General features: G+C 37.7%; 1 protein-coding gene across 6 annotated transcripts in view; it reads right to left on the bottom strand.

The window, feature by feature from the left end:
• The window catches only part of ERC2 (ELKS/RAB6-interacting/CAST family member 2), an 840,163-nt gene that overhangs the window by 392,485 nt on the left and 430,396 nt on the right, over window positions 1–17,282 (bottom strand). For all 6 annotated transcript variants that reach the window (XR_004646570.1, XR_004646571.1, XR_004646572.1 and 3 more), the window contains one exon: window positions 10,150–10,285. Coding sequence is in view for 1 of the 6 variants with exons in the window: in XM_034777024.1 (XP_034632915.1) it covers window positions 10,150–10,285 (136 nt within the window). In the remaining 5 variants the exon portion in view is untranslated. The remainder of the gene's footprint in view (window positions 1–10,149; window positions 10,286–17,282) is intronic.

Genomic DNA, 17,282 nt, shown 5'->3' with positions numbered 1-17,282 from the left:
ATCTTCAAATATGATTTTCATAGATTGTCTATAGGGACATTTTATAACAAAAGTAGTTTTGGCTTCTGGGAATTACACTGTGCAATGAAAACAAATGTCAAAGCAAATCCCAAAAGAAGAAAAACACTTCTGGTATTGATCCTCAGACCTACCAATCAACCTTTCTGCCCTCTGTAGACTCTCAAATAGTTTAGAACTTTTCTTCATCTGAAACCTTTTAGAAAAATTCTCTTCAGTATAATCTTAAAACATTGGCTGAAGTTCAACACACATTTCAGCAACACATATGGAATTTATCCAGAACTTATGGAACCTCCACTGGCCAAGAAAAAAAAATGCCTACGTGTTCATTCAAGTTAACAATCTGAATTAATATTCAAGTGTATGTAAGGTATCTGTGTCTTTAAATGTATTTATTTTGATTATTCTGATTTTGTATGTATGCTATTTTTTAAACTTATTGCAATAAATCATCAGAAGCAGATTCAGCTTTTCTATGACTTCCATCATAAATCGCAGTACAAAGTATACAACATCAAAATAAGAACAATACGTTGTAGTTGAGGTAATTTCCTCAATTTAAAGAACAAATAAAATATATATGATAAATATGTGCATATTATAGGTATACATACAAGATGAATGCTCTCAGAAATGCAACTGCTTCCCCCCCCCCCCAAATATTTGAAGGAAAAACTCCTCAGTGAACTGTGTGAAATTCATAATAAACTATACCTTTTGCTGAGGCCTGGACATTTTTGAGGTTGAAGTTATTAGTTACACTTCCTATCCTGGCAAAATTCAACTATAATTAGAGAAGCAGAGAAATGGCAAAGGAAGTGCCCAGGAACAAATCATTGATGTGCACAGTTGTGTAATCTACCATGCTAGGCTCTTTCCTTTCATACCTCTTGTTTTATAAAGGGTAAAAATATTCAATACATATATGCTCCTTATTTTTTTTAAACTGATCACACTTCAGCTTAACCAGTGGAAAAGAAGAAACTTTACAATCCCTAAGGAACCTATAATTTGAAAACGGAAGCATACAAGAACATACTTCACTTTTCAGGCAATAAATTGAAAAGAATTTTGCAGATGTATTACAGAAAACTGGCATAAAATATTGGCTTTTACATTTCTTCATATGTTAGTTCATTAACTCAATAGACAGTATATGGAGAAAGCCAAAAATTACAAATATTGCCCATTTGGACTTGAAATTGGCTTGTTTATCCAAAAAGAATTTGCCAAGACCTGAAAAAATGTATCCAATTTAAGTAATGAAAAATTAGTGTGAAAAACAGAAAAGAAGCTTGTGCTGAAAATACTTCTCTGTAGGCTATGCTACTAAATTAGAGCTCTAAAGCGCCAAGTGTAGTAATGAGCCTCGGGATTTATAATCTTTTCTTAAACTGCAGCTTTCACCACAGATATGTTCAGGTAGCACAGGTACCTGGTTCAGGGTAGCAAAACTGTCATTCATTTTAATAATAATAAATTAACTTATTACCCACATTTTTCCAAAACAGTTTTTCAGAAGCTTTAAAGGAGGCCTCTTTTCTAACTCTAACGCTGATATATTTGAAACCTGACATACTCGCAAATTCTGCCTACAGAACCTTACCACATCTCTCTAATTTTTGTATTAATTCATGAGTGAAGAAAGGAAAACAATCTTTTTATATGTATTGTGAGCCACCTGAATTCTGCCATCTTCCAAAATGTAAGTAGCGTTTTAACCTATGCTGTCAGCCACTGTGTTAGAAGTTCTCCAGACAAGAGTCCAGATTGTCCATGGCTTTTATGCCAAGGGGAAGGCACAAACAGCCTTTCCCCCACCACTTACACAAAATGCACAAAGTCCAAAGTTTAGTACACTTGTTCCCCCCGGGTATGCATCACTTAAAATTCAGTGGGGAAGGGAGAGAAGAATGTGGGCTAATTCTCTTCTCAATCCTTTCCCCTTCGCCACCCCATCTTTGTGTAGCTAGCAGGCTGTAGAGAAGGACTGAAACAACCAAAGTATAACACACTATGCAGTTCCCTCCTGCACAATGAGGGAAGATCAGGGAGTAATTGTATCCTAAAAGGCAAAATCCTAACCTCAGCTCCTTCTTCCCCCACAATGAAAGCCAATGACTAAAAGCCAAAAATTGTATTTACACAAAATAACCAGAATTATTAAAACCTTCAATATGCTACAACATCTTTCTGAGATGGATACAGATCCAATTTCAGATAAATGCATAAGTTAAAAACGTTGTTGTTTGCAGTGTCATTGTAGCCATGTTGGTCCCAGGATATTTGAGATACAAGGTGGATGAGGTAATATCTTTTATTGAACCCGCTTCTGTTTGTGGAAGAGACAAGCTTTCAAGCCTCACGGAGTTTTTGTTAGGTCTGGAGGAGGTAACCAGAGTGTCCAAGCTAAATGCAAGGTGGTACGGATTGTTAAGCATAAGGGGTTCACACATGCTGCAAGAGATCTGTTAGCATGAAGTGAGCAATTAAGGCTGTGTTACAAATTGTTGTGATAAGCCATAATACCAGTGTCTCTGTTAAGTCCATGGTTTTTAGTTCCCAGTAAAGGGGTGAATTATGCTAACTCTTAATTGCAGAGTTTATTCTAAGTGGTTTCCTACTCATGTGTGAACCTCTTATTCATAACAACCTATCCCACCTTGTTTTAACTGTGACACTCTGGTTATCTTCTCCAGACCTGCGAAAAAAGCTCTGTGAAGCTAAAACGCTTGTCCCTTCTTCCAGCAGAGTTGGACCAATAAAAGATTGCCTCACCTAGCTTGTCTCTAAGTTAAAACTAACTTTGAATACAATAACTTATGATTTTGAAAGTCTTGAAAATGGGAGCAGTATGTGTTTTAATACTAATCACTACAAAGCTGTAACTTCATGGATGGGATTTCATCCTGCCTTGTTTGAAAATTCAGAAATGCATACTGACATCTGTGTACTACAGTCACACGGCTTCTTTTATCTCTTAATAGATTACACTGTTGTATTCATACTTCATCTCATCTTCAAATCTTTTCTTTTTATAAACATTTTAATATACCTGTTTTTGACATGTCAGAATGAAAATTCCTTCTAGAGCATACTATAATAAATGTACATCAGGTATACCGCTTGGTTAGGTTTTGGTTATATTTTAATTTAAGAAGACTAGAGAGATGAGATGTGACAACACATTCTGTCTTCAATGTATCTTATATTTCTAGTGCTGTTAGGGTGGTAGAAATTATACCGATGTGTCAACAAACTGGTAAATAAATACAGAATTCAAGATTTAAGGATTGTTGGGGTCCTAGAGGAAATGGAATTGTAGAGCACGAAACAGTTTTGTGCTGAATTAAATCACTTGGGACCTAATTTAATTGAATGGGTGTCTACAGACTTTCACATGGTGAGAATCATACTTTTACAAACCTAGAACCAATTTGCTTGCCTGAAAATAGCTGCAGAACAATTCACTTAAAGCAATAGTAGAGTGGATAAACTGAAATCACAGATTATGATATTCCGGATTAACCTGGACCGTATACCGCTTTGCTCTTAAAGAAAAGGAAATGTTTTGCTTCAAAGAAAAATCTCTCTTCATGACATGGTCCTCTGCTCTCTTCTACTCAACCTGCTTTCAGGAGAATTATTATGAACTTACTTGTTTAAATTTACAGAGGAGGCAAAAAAAATTTCAAAAGACAAATCTGAGGGGGAAATGACAGAAACAGATTTTGAAGTTGAACAGATCAGAACAAAATAGGCAATGAACATTTTTTACTTCTCTCTTCCTGCTGGCCCAAAAATCTACCTTGGGAGATGTATGTGTGTTGCTGTTTAGATAAATACACACACACACAATTGAGTTATTGTGCTCAGCATGAATATAATACGTCATGTTTTTGTTCAGATTTTATAGTGGGAATTCTACATTTATAAGATGTATAATCAGGCACAAGTAGAATTGTTTCCTATGAAAGTTATTCTGATGACTTACTTTATTTGATAAGAACAATTTGTATAGTATTATGTGTACATTTCCATTGTTTAATATTGTTGCTGCAGCACGAGATACTCTTCAAATAGCCACCTGTTGATTCCATATCCACAATAAACTGCATAATTTAGTCTAATATAAAGTTTAAAATGTAGCAGGAATTACTGGTTTTTTAAAGAGAAAGAGAGGGTACTTACCAACAGTAGTAGCTGCAGTCTTTCACACAGATTACCAGTATATCCACTTTCAAGTTTTCTTAGGGGCCTATGCACTTTTGGCATTGATGTCATAACCCTCCAAAAAGCAATGGCCTTGATCCCTCATGCAACCAAATGTTCAATAAAAAGAAATATACAGAGCTACACCCCCAACTCCAGCACAGTTCTTTTCCCGTTTATCAATATTATAATACCAATGGTAGAGGAAGGAATGTGTACAACTTCCTTTACCAGACAGAAAACCAGCATCCCTGTTATCCTGTAGACCCAAACAAGTATATTTCTTGTTCCCACTTGCCATAAAGAGAAGTATTTAAGAAGTCCCTCATCCATGAAAGACTGGAGTCACCACAAAGTGTTTGAGAGACCATGCATGTTGATCACTATAATTTCTGCTCAAGTCATCTGCTTGCAAGACAGATGAAGAGCCAGGGAAGAGAGGGGATGCCTGATACACCATTCTCAAAGTCACGCAGCTTCTTGACAAAATGGACAAGGGCAGCTCCTCCCTCTCTTACTATTTCTGTAGTATGTGTCAGTGTCTACATGGTGTGTCTCAAGATTCGCACAGGTCTGCCCTTGATTTGTGGAAGGAAAGCTCTGAAAACCATATAAGTAACCTTAATTTTCAAGACATTATTCTGAAGGCCCCTAAATTTTATAGTAGTCCAAATATGACCCTAAAGTTATGCCTGAAGCATCAATCACAATTTAAACTGACAGCTAAGGGAGATCGAATTGAATTCCCTCAGCAGACATCCTCAGGAACTGTCCACCACAATAGGGGTCTAGAATCTTCTGAGACATGATCACTAAAGTCTGGAGATTGTCAAGCCAAGGAAGATACTCAATGCTTAACCAGCTTTAAAGGTGCCTCATCCTTAGCCAAGTGAGAAGTATTGTATATGCACAGGATGCCATGAGACCTATAAGTTTCAGGAAGAAACTGATGTTGTTGTGAGGCTGAGGTTTCACAGAAACTACTGACTTCTGAATTTCCTGAAACCTGTGACATAGCAAGTAAGCAGTTGCAGATTTAGGGACAGAACCTCTGTCTCTGCTCCAACTGTGTAAGCTAGATGGAAACCCAGCTAACTGATTTCCTTGGGTTTCCCTTAGGGCAGTGGCTCTCAACCTTTCCAGACCACTGTACCCCTTTCAGGAGTCTGATTTGTCTTGCGTAACCCCAAGTTATACCTCGCTTAAAAACTACTTGCTTACAAAACCAGATATAAAAATACAAAAGTGTCACAACAAACTATTACTGAAAAAATGCTTTCTTTCTAATTTTAACTGTATAATTATAAAATAAATCAACTGGAATATGAGCAGTATAAACAAGTCATTGTCTATATGAAATTTTAGTTGGTATTGACTTTGCTAGTGGTTTTTATGTAGCCTGGTGTAAAACTAGGCAAATTTCAAGATGAGCTGATGTACCCCCTGGAAGACCTCTGTGTACCTCCAGGGGTACACGTGCCCCTGCTTGAGAACCACTGCTCTAGGGGAATCTCCAAGCACCTTGAGCCAGCTCTATGGTCTCCCACACCAACTCCTTCCCAGCTCCCAGTGTAGGAGCCCTGCCTGGGGAGAAAGGGGATCTAGCCAGAGCTACACTGTGCTCCAGCACAGGATATGTCCTGAACTGACATATTAGACCCTTGGAGCCACAGCCAGCTGGCTATGGCCTCACATAGTATCAAGAATCTATTATACTTGGTCAAAGAATTTTAGGTCACTCTTTACATTAAGGTTGCATTTATAAATGGTTTATAAAAGGTTAATAAATTATTAACAGATGTTATAAGCATATAACAGACATGAGTAATATGTGTTATAAGCACATTCAGTAGAAGGTGTTACAGATGGATATAAGCCACATGAATAAAGCAACATATTGCGCTAGTGGACTCTATAGTAATGTATAAGAATTGATTCACCATGTATTAAAACATCCATTAATAATTTATTAACCATTTATATACTATTTATAAATGGAACCTTAATATAAAGATTGACTATGTTTTCCATTTTATCTGGTTGTTAGTTGGGACAACACTAAAATCACATGTATGAATTCACTATGTGCCCATTTCACTATAAAGGGTTTAAGCAGAAGACACACAGGTTCAAATTCTATCTACTGATATAAAGTATTATCATACCTTCCAATTGATAACAAATATCCATATTCCAGCAGTGGGCTAATTCCTCACTGGGAGAGAAAATGAGTGGACACAAGTTACCTCATTATAATCTAATTAATTTACAATATGTATCATTTAGAACAGAGATATTAGAAAGCAAAAGCCAAACCCAGTAGAAATTCAGTATGCTCACAAATGTAGTCAAAAGCTCAGAGACCTGCAGAAAGCAGCTGTACTGCATCCCTCCAGCCAGATTCTTTGTAACTAAGTTTGCAGGAGTATTTATATTATGCCAAATAAATTAAATTATTTAATATGACCAGGTGCTAAAGTTTTAAGTCAAAATCACCTTCAGTCAGATGCCTCAGATGTCAATCAAAATCACCTCTGAGCTACTGCCAGCACTCTGGGTCAGTCTAGTCTTTTCTATAAACACAGTCATTTGTATTTCCAAAAGATCTCCATTTCACATTTCAAAGATTTCTTTTACATTTGACATTGGTTTCTATGAGCTCTCTATTCCTCACTTACCTGCTTTTGAACACTTGCCCTTTAATCCAACCTGCTTTGCACCCCTAATCAATGGAATGAGAGCCAGTCTAATTCACTGAGGAAGCGGACAGCAGAAGGAGAATACAGCCAGTTCAGTGAAAGCACAACAGACATCAACAGGGAGTGGACAGAAAGAAGTCAGAGCAAGGAGTGAGGAAAAGTTATCCAGATGGCCAGTCAGCAATGGGTACTAGTAAAACTAGATAAAACTTGGATTTCATTGAAACAGAACACAACACTAGCACTGACCCTGATCACCTTACTTATGGGTTAGATTGTGCCACAGTAAAGAGCAGTGTTGAGCTGCCTCTTCCCAGAGAAAGCACTGATAAGCATTCTGCAGCAGAGTCTGTCCCAGAGCTTCAGGCACACAGAAGCTGTAGGCCAGCTTCTAAGGCCTTTGAGGTGGTTCAGGATATCAATAAGCCCTGTGCAGTCAGCTAGATCTGCTGGCTAGTGCTTTGTGGTGGGAAAGGGTAAAGCGATGGCCTCACCTCCTTTTCACTTCTAAGGGAGTAGAGAAGGAACAGTCCAGCACTCCTCCTGAAAGCAGGGACTGCAACTGCCCAAAGGGAGATGGAAGCTCATTGTACCCCGACCCGTCACATGTGCACTTAGGGCAATGCAGAGTCTAACTCTACATCACGGATACTACTCTGATCAAGATGCCCTATAATGTCAATTCCCAAATTATAAATAAAGATTTGGTATCACTGACTTTTACTCACATTACAATATATCTTGCAAAGTGTTGAGCATCTCCTTCAAGATGCTCAGAACCTTCAACTTTCAGTGAAGTCAGAAGGCACCTAGTGGTTCAGAAATCAAGCTACCAACAGTGAGGTAACTTTCAAGGACCAGTGCAAAAGCCAAGCCTAAGAGAGATTAACCTCTTTTTTTGTTTTGTCGGATCTTTTAATGCCTCTTTAACCTGTCGATCACTGTCCCATGTGAATAAGGCCCCCATGTTAGAGAAAGTTAAAGCACTTTCCATTTAGGAAGAGGTCATTCAGTTTCTCTGAACAATTGTATCAGACTTCCCCCTCTTTTTGCCTACAATATGCCAGATATACTATTACTGGGTATATTGCTGTTTACAGAAACAAGCATCCAAAGGTTGTAAACACACCCAGGACAGAAACACCACATCTTTTAATTTCCTGATAAAGATAACCACAGCTTGTGCATTCCTTCTCAAGGTAAGTTTGTTCTATTAGACACGAATTAACACATTATAGCTGACATTTATTTCTGCCTCATGTAAACTTCTAAAATATAGGTTTTAAATGAAAAATTAATGTAATGAATATAAAGAACCTTAATATTAAAATAATTGTTCTTAATTATTTAACATTTTCATAATTAATTACTGGCAAATGTTTGATAGCAACTGAGTTGCAGAAGAGGGATATATCCAAGGCAGAGTTTATTCTTTGAAAATTCAGCCAAGATATCACTCTGGTACTATTTGATGGGCACATTATAATTATATCTAAGAAGATAAAATGAGAGAGACATGAAAGCTCCACATGGTATTCTCTGAGGGTAGCACTTCAAAGACTCAGAAAGAGAGTTCTGAAACTATCTTTTAGTGGATGTTTCCACCACAACAGCCTCTGAATTCTCAATGGAAAAAATAAAGTGCTCTCAGGCTGTTAAATCAGATTCTGTTTATTGGGATAAATTAACTTCTAAAAACTAATTCAGTGTTCTAAATGGTAATTCTTTACTACAGAAATCTAATTTTATCCTTATAAATTACATGGTCCATGGTAAGCCTACATAAACTTCAAGATTTCTTTAAAAAAAAAAAAGATAGTATAGTACAGTGCAGTGCAGTATACAGCACTGCAATTTATAACATTTCCAAGAACTTGGATGATATATAATCTCCTATATCTGATTCTGACATACCTAGCAGCTGTGGAGCTAACACTAGGTAGCAAATAGTGGTGTTAAATTCTCCATATTGCACACAGACACACTGGAAACACAATACAGTACAAAGCATATGCAGGCCAAATTTCATCTATTAGAAACCATTCAGGGAGTCATTATACCACCAGATCAAGCAAACAAGCACCTGGAGTACTGTAACTTAAACTTTACCTATATATACTGATTCCAGGTACCCCCAGGTGGTTCACAGATTTTTGTAATATTAGATACTTTTGCTCAGAGGTTATTTTTAGTCAATTGTCAGAGAAGGCTAAATAATAACTGAACGCAGGCATCAAAATTATGTGTTAGTCTCTGCTACAATATAACTTCTTCTGTACACACTGTATCACTGAATTGTATCAGCTGATTATCTTGAAGAATCTTTATCTCTGAATTTTGATGATCCATTAACTGTATAAACTCTTCTGAAACCAAGTTAAAAACCTGTCTTTAAAAATGAGGAGCTGCTGATTCATGAAGGCGCTGCTTTTTCCTTGTGATACTTGTTTTTTAAATCTTTGAATGTTTATATATATATATGTAAGAATAATAGAATGCTTAACATTCTATAATTTTTTTACAGAGAAAAAACACATAAACCAAAAAATACGTTCACATTCCTTTCATTTTGAGATAAGTCAGGAAATGGAAATGGAATTTCCTTCTTTCATTTACACTAAGGGAAAATGACGTTACACTGAAGAGAAGACCAATACATTCCACTCAGCATTCCTCCAAATTACTTATACATAAGCAGGACAGGCTCTAGTGTTTTTGCCACCCCAAGCAGCAAAAAAAAAAAAAAAAAAAAAGCCGTGATCGCGATCGGCGGCAATTCGGCGGCAGGTCCTTCGCTCCGAGAGGCAATGACGGCCCCGCCGACAAACTGCCGGACGTGCCGCCCCCCCTCTTCACTGGCCACCCCAGGCACCTGCTTGCTATGCTGGTGCCTGGAGCCGGCCCTATACATAAGTAGGGTCACATAGGTATAACTGGGTGCAGAATTTCATATCTATGATTAATATTGAATGTATTTAGCAAATTCTCATTTGGAGTCTTCTTAGTCTGCATTACACGGAAGATCCCCTTCTAGCACATATTGGACCTAATCTTGTGAGTTTATGAATGCCTCCTCTGACGGGAGTTGAGTGATCACTATGTTCAGACACATTATGCATCTTTGAAACAACACATACATTGGAAAATACTTTTTCTGGCAGTTTTAAAGTGTAATTAATAAACCAGCATACAATTATGAATTAATAAATCAGCTCACCTGCAAGTGCTGAGAGTTGTCTGTCATATTGTCTTCTCGCCTACGAACTTCTTCCAGCAACTGAGCATTCTTCTTTTTTTCCATTTGTTGATTGTGCTTCAGATTGGCCACTTTCTTGTTTTGATCTTTCATATGTCTAAGAATTGTATGCATATGCCCGTTAATGCTGATGGCTACAATCACGTATCTCTTGCTACAATTTAAACTTGTGAATATGATTTATCACCAGATGTCAGCTTTAAAACATAACATTTTATCCTGTTTTTAAAATGATATATCAAAATGGTCTAGATGAAATGAAATTTCCAATGATAAAACAAATATTCTGGCCCATAGATTATTTTCATCTTTAAAACCTTCTTACAAGTCATATTCCAAACACTCTTTATGCTAAAAAAGATGTATAATCTCATGATATTGCTGTCACACAACATAGTAGAGATAATTTTTTTCAAAGAGTTTGTTGTATGTTTGGCTGCCTGCTTCAAAAAGAATAGTTTCTGACAATGGGCTGGATCCTGCAGTCTTCATACAGGCATTGGCTTCACAGACAGTTTTGCCTGAATAAGGATTACAGGATTGGGCCTTGCAGTAATATTTAATAATTAATATACAGGGAAATAATAGGTAAAGAATACTGAATGTTCCAGCTGTGCTGTTTGCTGAAGTATGCTGCACATTCATATTTTTACAGTTCATTTAGGGGTGGCTTTGGGGGGGGAAAAGATGTAAACCAGAGGAGCCTTATGTTTTTAAATGACATAATTCTGATTTCTACAAAGGAATTAAGTAAATAAATCAATTTCTGGCGAGCATTACATGAAATTAGAAATATTTTCTCAGAATTAAACATTTTATTTTGTTAAGACTGAGCTCAACTTAAGCTAAAAATTATATTATTAAATTGTTTCAAAGTTGACTCATATTTCACTATGAATCCTATTTATTAAAATATTCGGAATTCTCCTGCTTCTTGTACTTAGAATATTTCCCTGGATGAATGGAGTAAAACACGGGTTTTTTTTTTTTTTTGCTATTTATCCTACATCGTCAGCAACTGTCATGTCAAGCTCTAAAGAAATTCTTAGAGCAGCATTTTCTACCTGCTTGGGTTACTAGATATTATTTTCTTTGACTTTCTTTTGATTCTGAGGAATTTGCTTCTTTTTATCTATATAATAATAAAGTCATGTGCAAATTCCTAATCAGATCTACAGGCTAATCCTTTTTTGCCAAATGAAGGGGATATTTTCCAGTGCCTATAAGGAAATTCCCCAGTTGCTTCTGAAGTGGACACTTTAAGAAAAGATCTAGCTACAATGTACATTTGCTGCACAGATATTAGGCTGCTGCAACAATTGGGCCATGTTTTATAATTTTAATTGTGTTTTCTACTGACAGCGCCACCTACTTCCATCGATGGCGCCTGTCATTTATTATTTACACTACAACTTTCATGTGAATCTCAAGGAAAACACATTAGAAAAGAATGGCATAGAACAAATTTGTAAGTACAGCACCATTATACAGCAGATAGTCTATTATTATTAATGGAAAAATCACCAGTAACTATGTAAGAGTAAGAATTTATAAAAGCAGTTAAATTAAAAACTAACACTACTTGAAAATAGCCTACGGTATTTCTACTAGGAAAAGCCTTAAAAAGTTTCAGGGAACAATGTTGTCTGATCAGAGATATAGAACTCTGCTTACTGCAAGTACTATAAAATTAAATGAATTTTCCCCAGATCTCAGTCCAGCCACAGAGGTTGAAGAAGGGCTTTGCTATTCTGAAAAGAAATTTGGTAGACAATGGAGCTGAAACCTCTATTTTTCCACGAGCAAAACTAAAAAGGGTCTGATTCTTTGTTGTTTTCAGCACCTTACTTAGTCATTTGCAACAGTGAAAAATGAGTGTAAAAGGCTAACATCATGATTTGATAGCATTTTACTTTTACTTTGCACTGGTGTAAAGAACTATACAAGGTGCAGGGCAATGGAAAATCAGGCCCAAGACCACTTTTGTTGGGCAATCTCATATATTCTGAGATCAAGCAGCAGCAACCAGATTACATGACTATCTCTTAAATATTGTTGAAGGCAAGGGCACTGATGTACAAGAAACTAACAATGACTGAAACAGGACTCAGAGCATATTAATTTCCTTCCTTTTTTGACATGTTCCCTTTTTTCCTTCCAGAACTGGGGAAGACCTCCTGCTAAATCCTTAGCAATGCAATGTTCTTTCACACAATGTAATTTTTATATATTACTAGAGTGAGACTGTATAAATGCTTTATATTACATCAATTAGAAGTTAAGATGGCAGAGTAAGAAACTGGAACATTATCCTTTACAGATCATTACTTTACAGAGTTTCTCCCTCTCTATATAATGATGGATGCCAACATATAATAGTTTGTTTCTTGGTGATTGGTTTTGGTTACAGTGCAGAGTGGAATAACTGGTATCCAGTGCCGATAAAAGCTGAAAGGGCCAGCTTCTGAAGATAATAAAGACCTGAGTTTCACTGGTAGACCTTGTGTCTGTGGAAAGAGAGAGCCTGAAGTCTTCACAGACTCCTTTTGTACCCTCCTTCTACCCCTTTGCAGGAGGGAGGGTGAGAGGATTCAGAAGTGAGCTGAATTCTAGAGATAGGCTGAGAATGGTCTATCCTAAGTTATGGGTCGTATGTTGGGAGTCCTGTAACCCCTGCACTGAAATCACTTCAATGTCTGGTACATGAGAGATGTGGGACATACAGCACACCTCCCCGTGTTAAGTTAATAAAGTTACAGCCTGCCACTTAAATCCATCCCTGTGTCTGCCATCATTCACCTGCATGTCCTGATCCTGTGAGAGATGGAGGGAAGATGGGAAGTTAGGTGGCAGTATTACATCATCCCATGCTATTTCTCAGATTATACAATAGAACATACAAATGTTTCTAGAATTTTAGACAATGTAGCACCTTCTGTTATTGACTGCTACATAGTATATGACAGTAAGAGAACTGCTGAACTTCATACAAATGTAAGTATGCAAAGCTGATATGCAGAGCTCTGCCTCACTCATTGTGTGAAAGAGGCACTTTACAAAGACTGTAGAAAAATACGTATGAAAGTTATAATGTATTATTTAAGAAAGAGTTTTTGATCATGTGAATATTATTATTTGTATTGCAGTAGTGCCTATCCCCCAATCCGGGATCAGGGCCCAACTGAGCTAGGCACCATACAAACAAATCAAAGACAATCCATGCTCCGGACAGATCACTGTATAGGGTTATGATAAGAGGCAATATATAATCAGACAAATGGATGGTGGATGTTTAGCAGTAAAGATCAGTACATTTGCATAGCATTAGTACAGTAATCTCAGAGCTCACAGTAAAGACTGCATTCTAATATGCATATACAAAATAGAATTAAGGTTGCAAGTGGAAACCCCACTGACATTCCTTGACTACTGGTACTTAAAATGCACAACTAACCATTTCTTGAGAAAGGTTTTGAGAGACTCTCCTAGATGGTGGGTATTTTGTATATTTGTTTAATTATTTTTTAAAGAAAAAAGAAATATAATCAAACTATATTGCTAGAAGTCTCTGGAATGCTCTCTCTTGTGCACTCCTGTCCCTATTCAAGAAAGTGCTCAAGCAGGTGTGCAACTTTAAGCACATTAGTAATCCCAATGACATTAAACGGTCTAATCACACTCTTCGCTGGATTGAGACCTCATTGGGCATGTCTACACTGCAGTTAAAATCCATGGCTGGCCCGTGCCAACTGACTCAGGCTCATAGGGCTCGGGCTAAGGGGGTGTTTAACTGTGATGTAGACAGGCTTGGGCTGGAGCTTGGGCCCTAGGACCTCAGAAAGTAGGAGGTTCCCAGAGCTCGGGCTGCAGCCTGAGCCCGAATGTCTATACCACAATTAAACAGCCCCTTAGCCCGAGCCCCGCAGCCTGAGACAGTTGACATGGGCCAGCTGCGTGTTTTTAATTGCAGTGTACACTTACCCAGTGAGGACTAACTTCTGTATAATCCTTTCTCACGGAGGACCAGATTCTGCCACTCTACTTTCACTCAGTGGTGCTACTCACATTAGCGGGACTACTCACAGAATGAGGTCACCGTCAGTGGGCAAGATTGACACAACCCTTACTCTGCTGTGCAGATAAGGAATAGGGAATAAGGCCCCCTCCTACCTCCCACTCATAACTTCTGAGATTGTGATTCCAGCTGCAGTGGAGAGCCAGCTGCAGTGGAGAGAGAGACAGAGAGAACAAGAGCTATTTGCCTGACACTCCTTGCTGTGTGCAAGTGAGTGAGGAAGGGGTGGAAGAGTAGGACCTTCCCTCTCCTCTGCTCTCTCCCCACCCACCACTAGCCAGCCAGAGTAGTTAGCTGGGACACAACAGGGGAAGAAGCTGCTCTACAAAAAGAGCTAAAATAACTTCTCTCCAGAACAAAGGAGAGAACAGGGGAGGATTGTGACTCTGATTCCCAATTAATTCTCTGGTCTCCTTCTGGGGCACTGGACTATGCATCACCCTTCAGTGAGGTCAGATCGTAAGGTTACAATCTAGCTCATAATTTGGCTGAGCATGCACCCAATTTAATGAGACAAAGACTCATTTCCTGCCCCAGTAAGTGCATTTCAAATAAGTGCAATCCTACAGAAAGATCTGGTGCACAGGCCTTCGAATCTTTCAATTTAAAATGCAGATGTGCATGTACCAAAATATCACACACAGATATGCACATGTAAATTTGCTTACTAACAAGTGGATAATCGGCCTCTTAGAATACAGTATTTTCATATGTTTCATGACCATTTTTGACAAACTAAAATTCCCCTAAAGCTAAACACATGGGTTGGTATTTGAACTTTCAGTGATTTAAGTCCTTCTATATAATTATTTCCAACACAATCGCTTTTATCAAAGGGTTTTCATGATAATATCTAGGAAGCAAAATAATAAAAACAAGAGAACTTTTATTTTTAGAGATTGACCCAGAAAGAAAGAACTCTGTGTTCGTGTTGTTAGTTTTCTTTATCTTTTTACTGTATGGAGCAATGATCAGTGACAAAGACCTGCTTTCACCAATGCTTGCAGCAGAACAAAGCTTTTTTTTTTTTTTTTTGCGCGCAAACTATTGCTGTTGTTGATGAAACTGTCTATGGAGATGCATTAATATATTTTATGACCATTCAGTCAGCTTTGCAATGTTTCCAGCCCTCCTTAATGTCTCTCTCTTTCTCAGTTGGAAGAGTAACTTATTGCATTAAATGGAAACGGAAGCTATCATGACCTAAATGCTGCTCAATTTAGGCCGGCTATTGGGAAGCTCAATACCCTTCACTTTTATAGGATAGCCAATAAAATTGCTATCCAGGGTATCAGAGAACTTGATACAGATGAAGTAATGGTACAGGAATGTTAGGTTTTCACCAAGGGAGCTTCAGAATGGAAGGTGAGAGCTTAACAGCTTCAAACTTAACAACAGTGATATTTACAAAATGGGGAACAGAACTCTGAAATAAAACAAGGCACTCAGTGAACTAAAAGCAACAAGTGTGCTGTGCAATTTCCCTATTCATTTCCTTTTCTGAAACCCTCAGCTCCAATGTGACCACTTTTTTAGCAAACTGGTAAATTCGATGTAGCTTGCTTCAGTACTATGACATGTATGTTTTCTCTATTTGTTTTATTTCTTATCTGAAATGTGTTAAGAATTAACTATGAATTTAGCTCATCTTCCTGTAATTTTCAAAACATATTTAAGAAATCAAAGATACATGCATACAGACAACAGTTCAAGACTAAGACAGGATGGTATCCATTAATGAAAAATAAATAAAGATAAAACAGAGCTATAAGGATAAAAAAAGCAGACAAATTAAAAAAAAGACAAAGATAAAGCCAAAAAACTAATACATTTGGAAAGACAGATGCACTGTACAGTAGTACTAAACTTGTGCTATATTGTTGGAGTTAGATGATTAACAGAGACACACAGATAAGGTAACCTGACTCGAGGCCCATTTACTACCTGTGTCTTTTATACTCAACTTCTAAGACGAGAAAATAGAATTTGCAAGAAAAGCATATGCTTGCCAACATTCCATGTTGTTGTATATATTAAAAAGCACAACCCTCTTCGCAGCAATTTATTTTCTCAGCTCAGTTAAGCAACACAATCAAAAATTTTCCTGCTTAAATCACCCTTTGGTTAATTCAATCATGTTTTGAGTTACACAAAACAGTAACTGGAGTATGATAAACTGAACTCCCCCAGGCTGAGACAAATAATCAGGAGCTGAAATTTTGGGGCACTGGAGAGTTGGAGGCTTTTGTTTGTATCTTCATTAAAGACTTAGAGGATATTCGAGAGCGGGGAATCTTATCTCATACCCAGATGAGGAACACTCCTCTCTAACATGGTATAAACCAGGGGTTCTCAAACTGGGGGTCGGGCCCTTTCAGGGGGTCACGAGGTTATTACATGGGGGGTCGCGAGCTGTCAGCCTCCACCCTAAATCCCGCTTTGCCTCCAACGTTTATAATAGTGTTAAATATATAAAAAAAGTGTTTTTAATTTATAAGCGGGGGTTGCACTCAGAGGCTTGCTATGTGAAAGGGGTCACCAATGCAAAAGTCTGAGAACCACTGGTATAAACCCAGCTCCATAGGTGCTGGAACTAGGGGTGCTGGCTTGAAGTGTTTAAAGTTTGGTTCAATGGCTGTCAGCACCCCCATATACAAATTATTCGAGCACCCCTGACCAGCTCCCAGATACATGATTATAGACACTCTCTTCTTTAGACATGTCCTTGCAAGTTGACAGTTGCAGCATCATCTTTAAGTCAATTCAATTTGATTTGGGAGTGAGAGGAGCAAGAAATACACCAGACGATGGTGAGAACCACCACCACTAGGTCATCAGGTCCACTACAATAGATTTAGGAATTTAGTTTAAACACTGTCTTTTATCACACTGTAACATGTAAGGAAACATTAATGCTAGGAAATACACAACAGTATGTGTCAACAAATAATCAGTAACAGTTAGTGCTAAGAAATAGCAGAGATATTTCCATCCGCGTTATACTGTCAGATTTTTGGGG

Source organism: Trachemys scripta, chromosome 7 (assembly GCF_013100865.1).
Source record: "Trachemys scripta elegans isolate TJP31775 chromosome 7, CAS_Tse_1.0, whole genome shotgun sequence".
Lineage (NCBI taxonomy): Eukaryota > Metazoa > Chordata > Testudines > Emydidae > Trachemys > Trachemys scripta.
The sequence above is the reverse complement of the archived record's forward strand: the minus strand, read 5'-3'. Positions and strand labels throughout refer to the sequence as shown.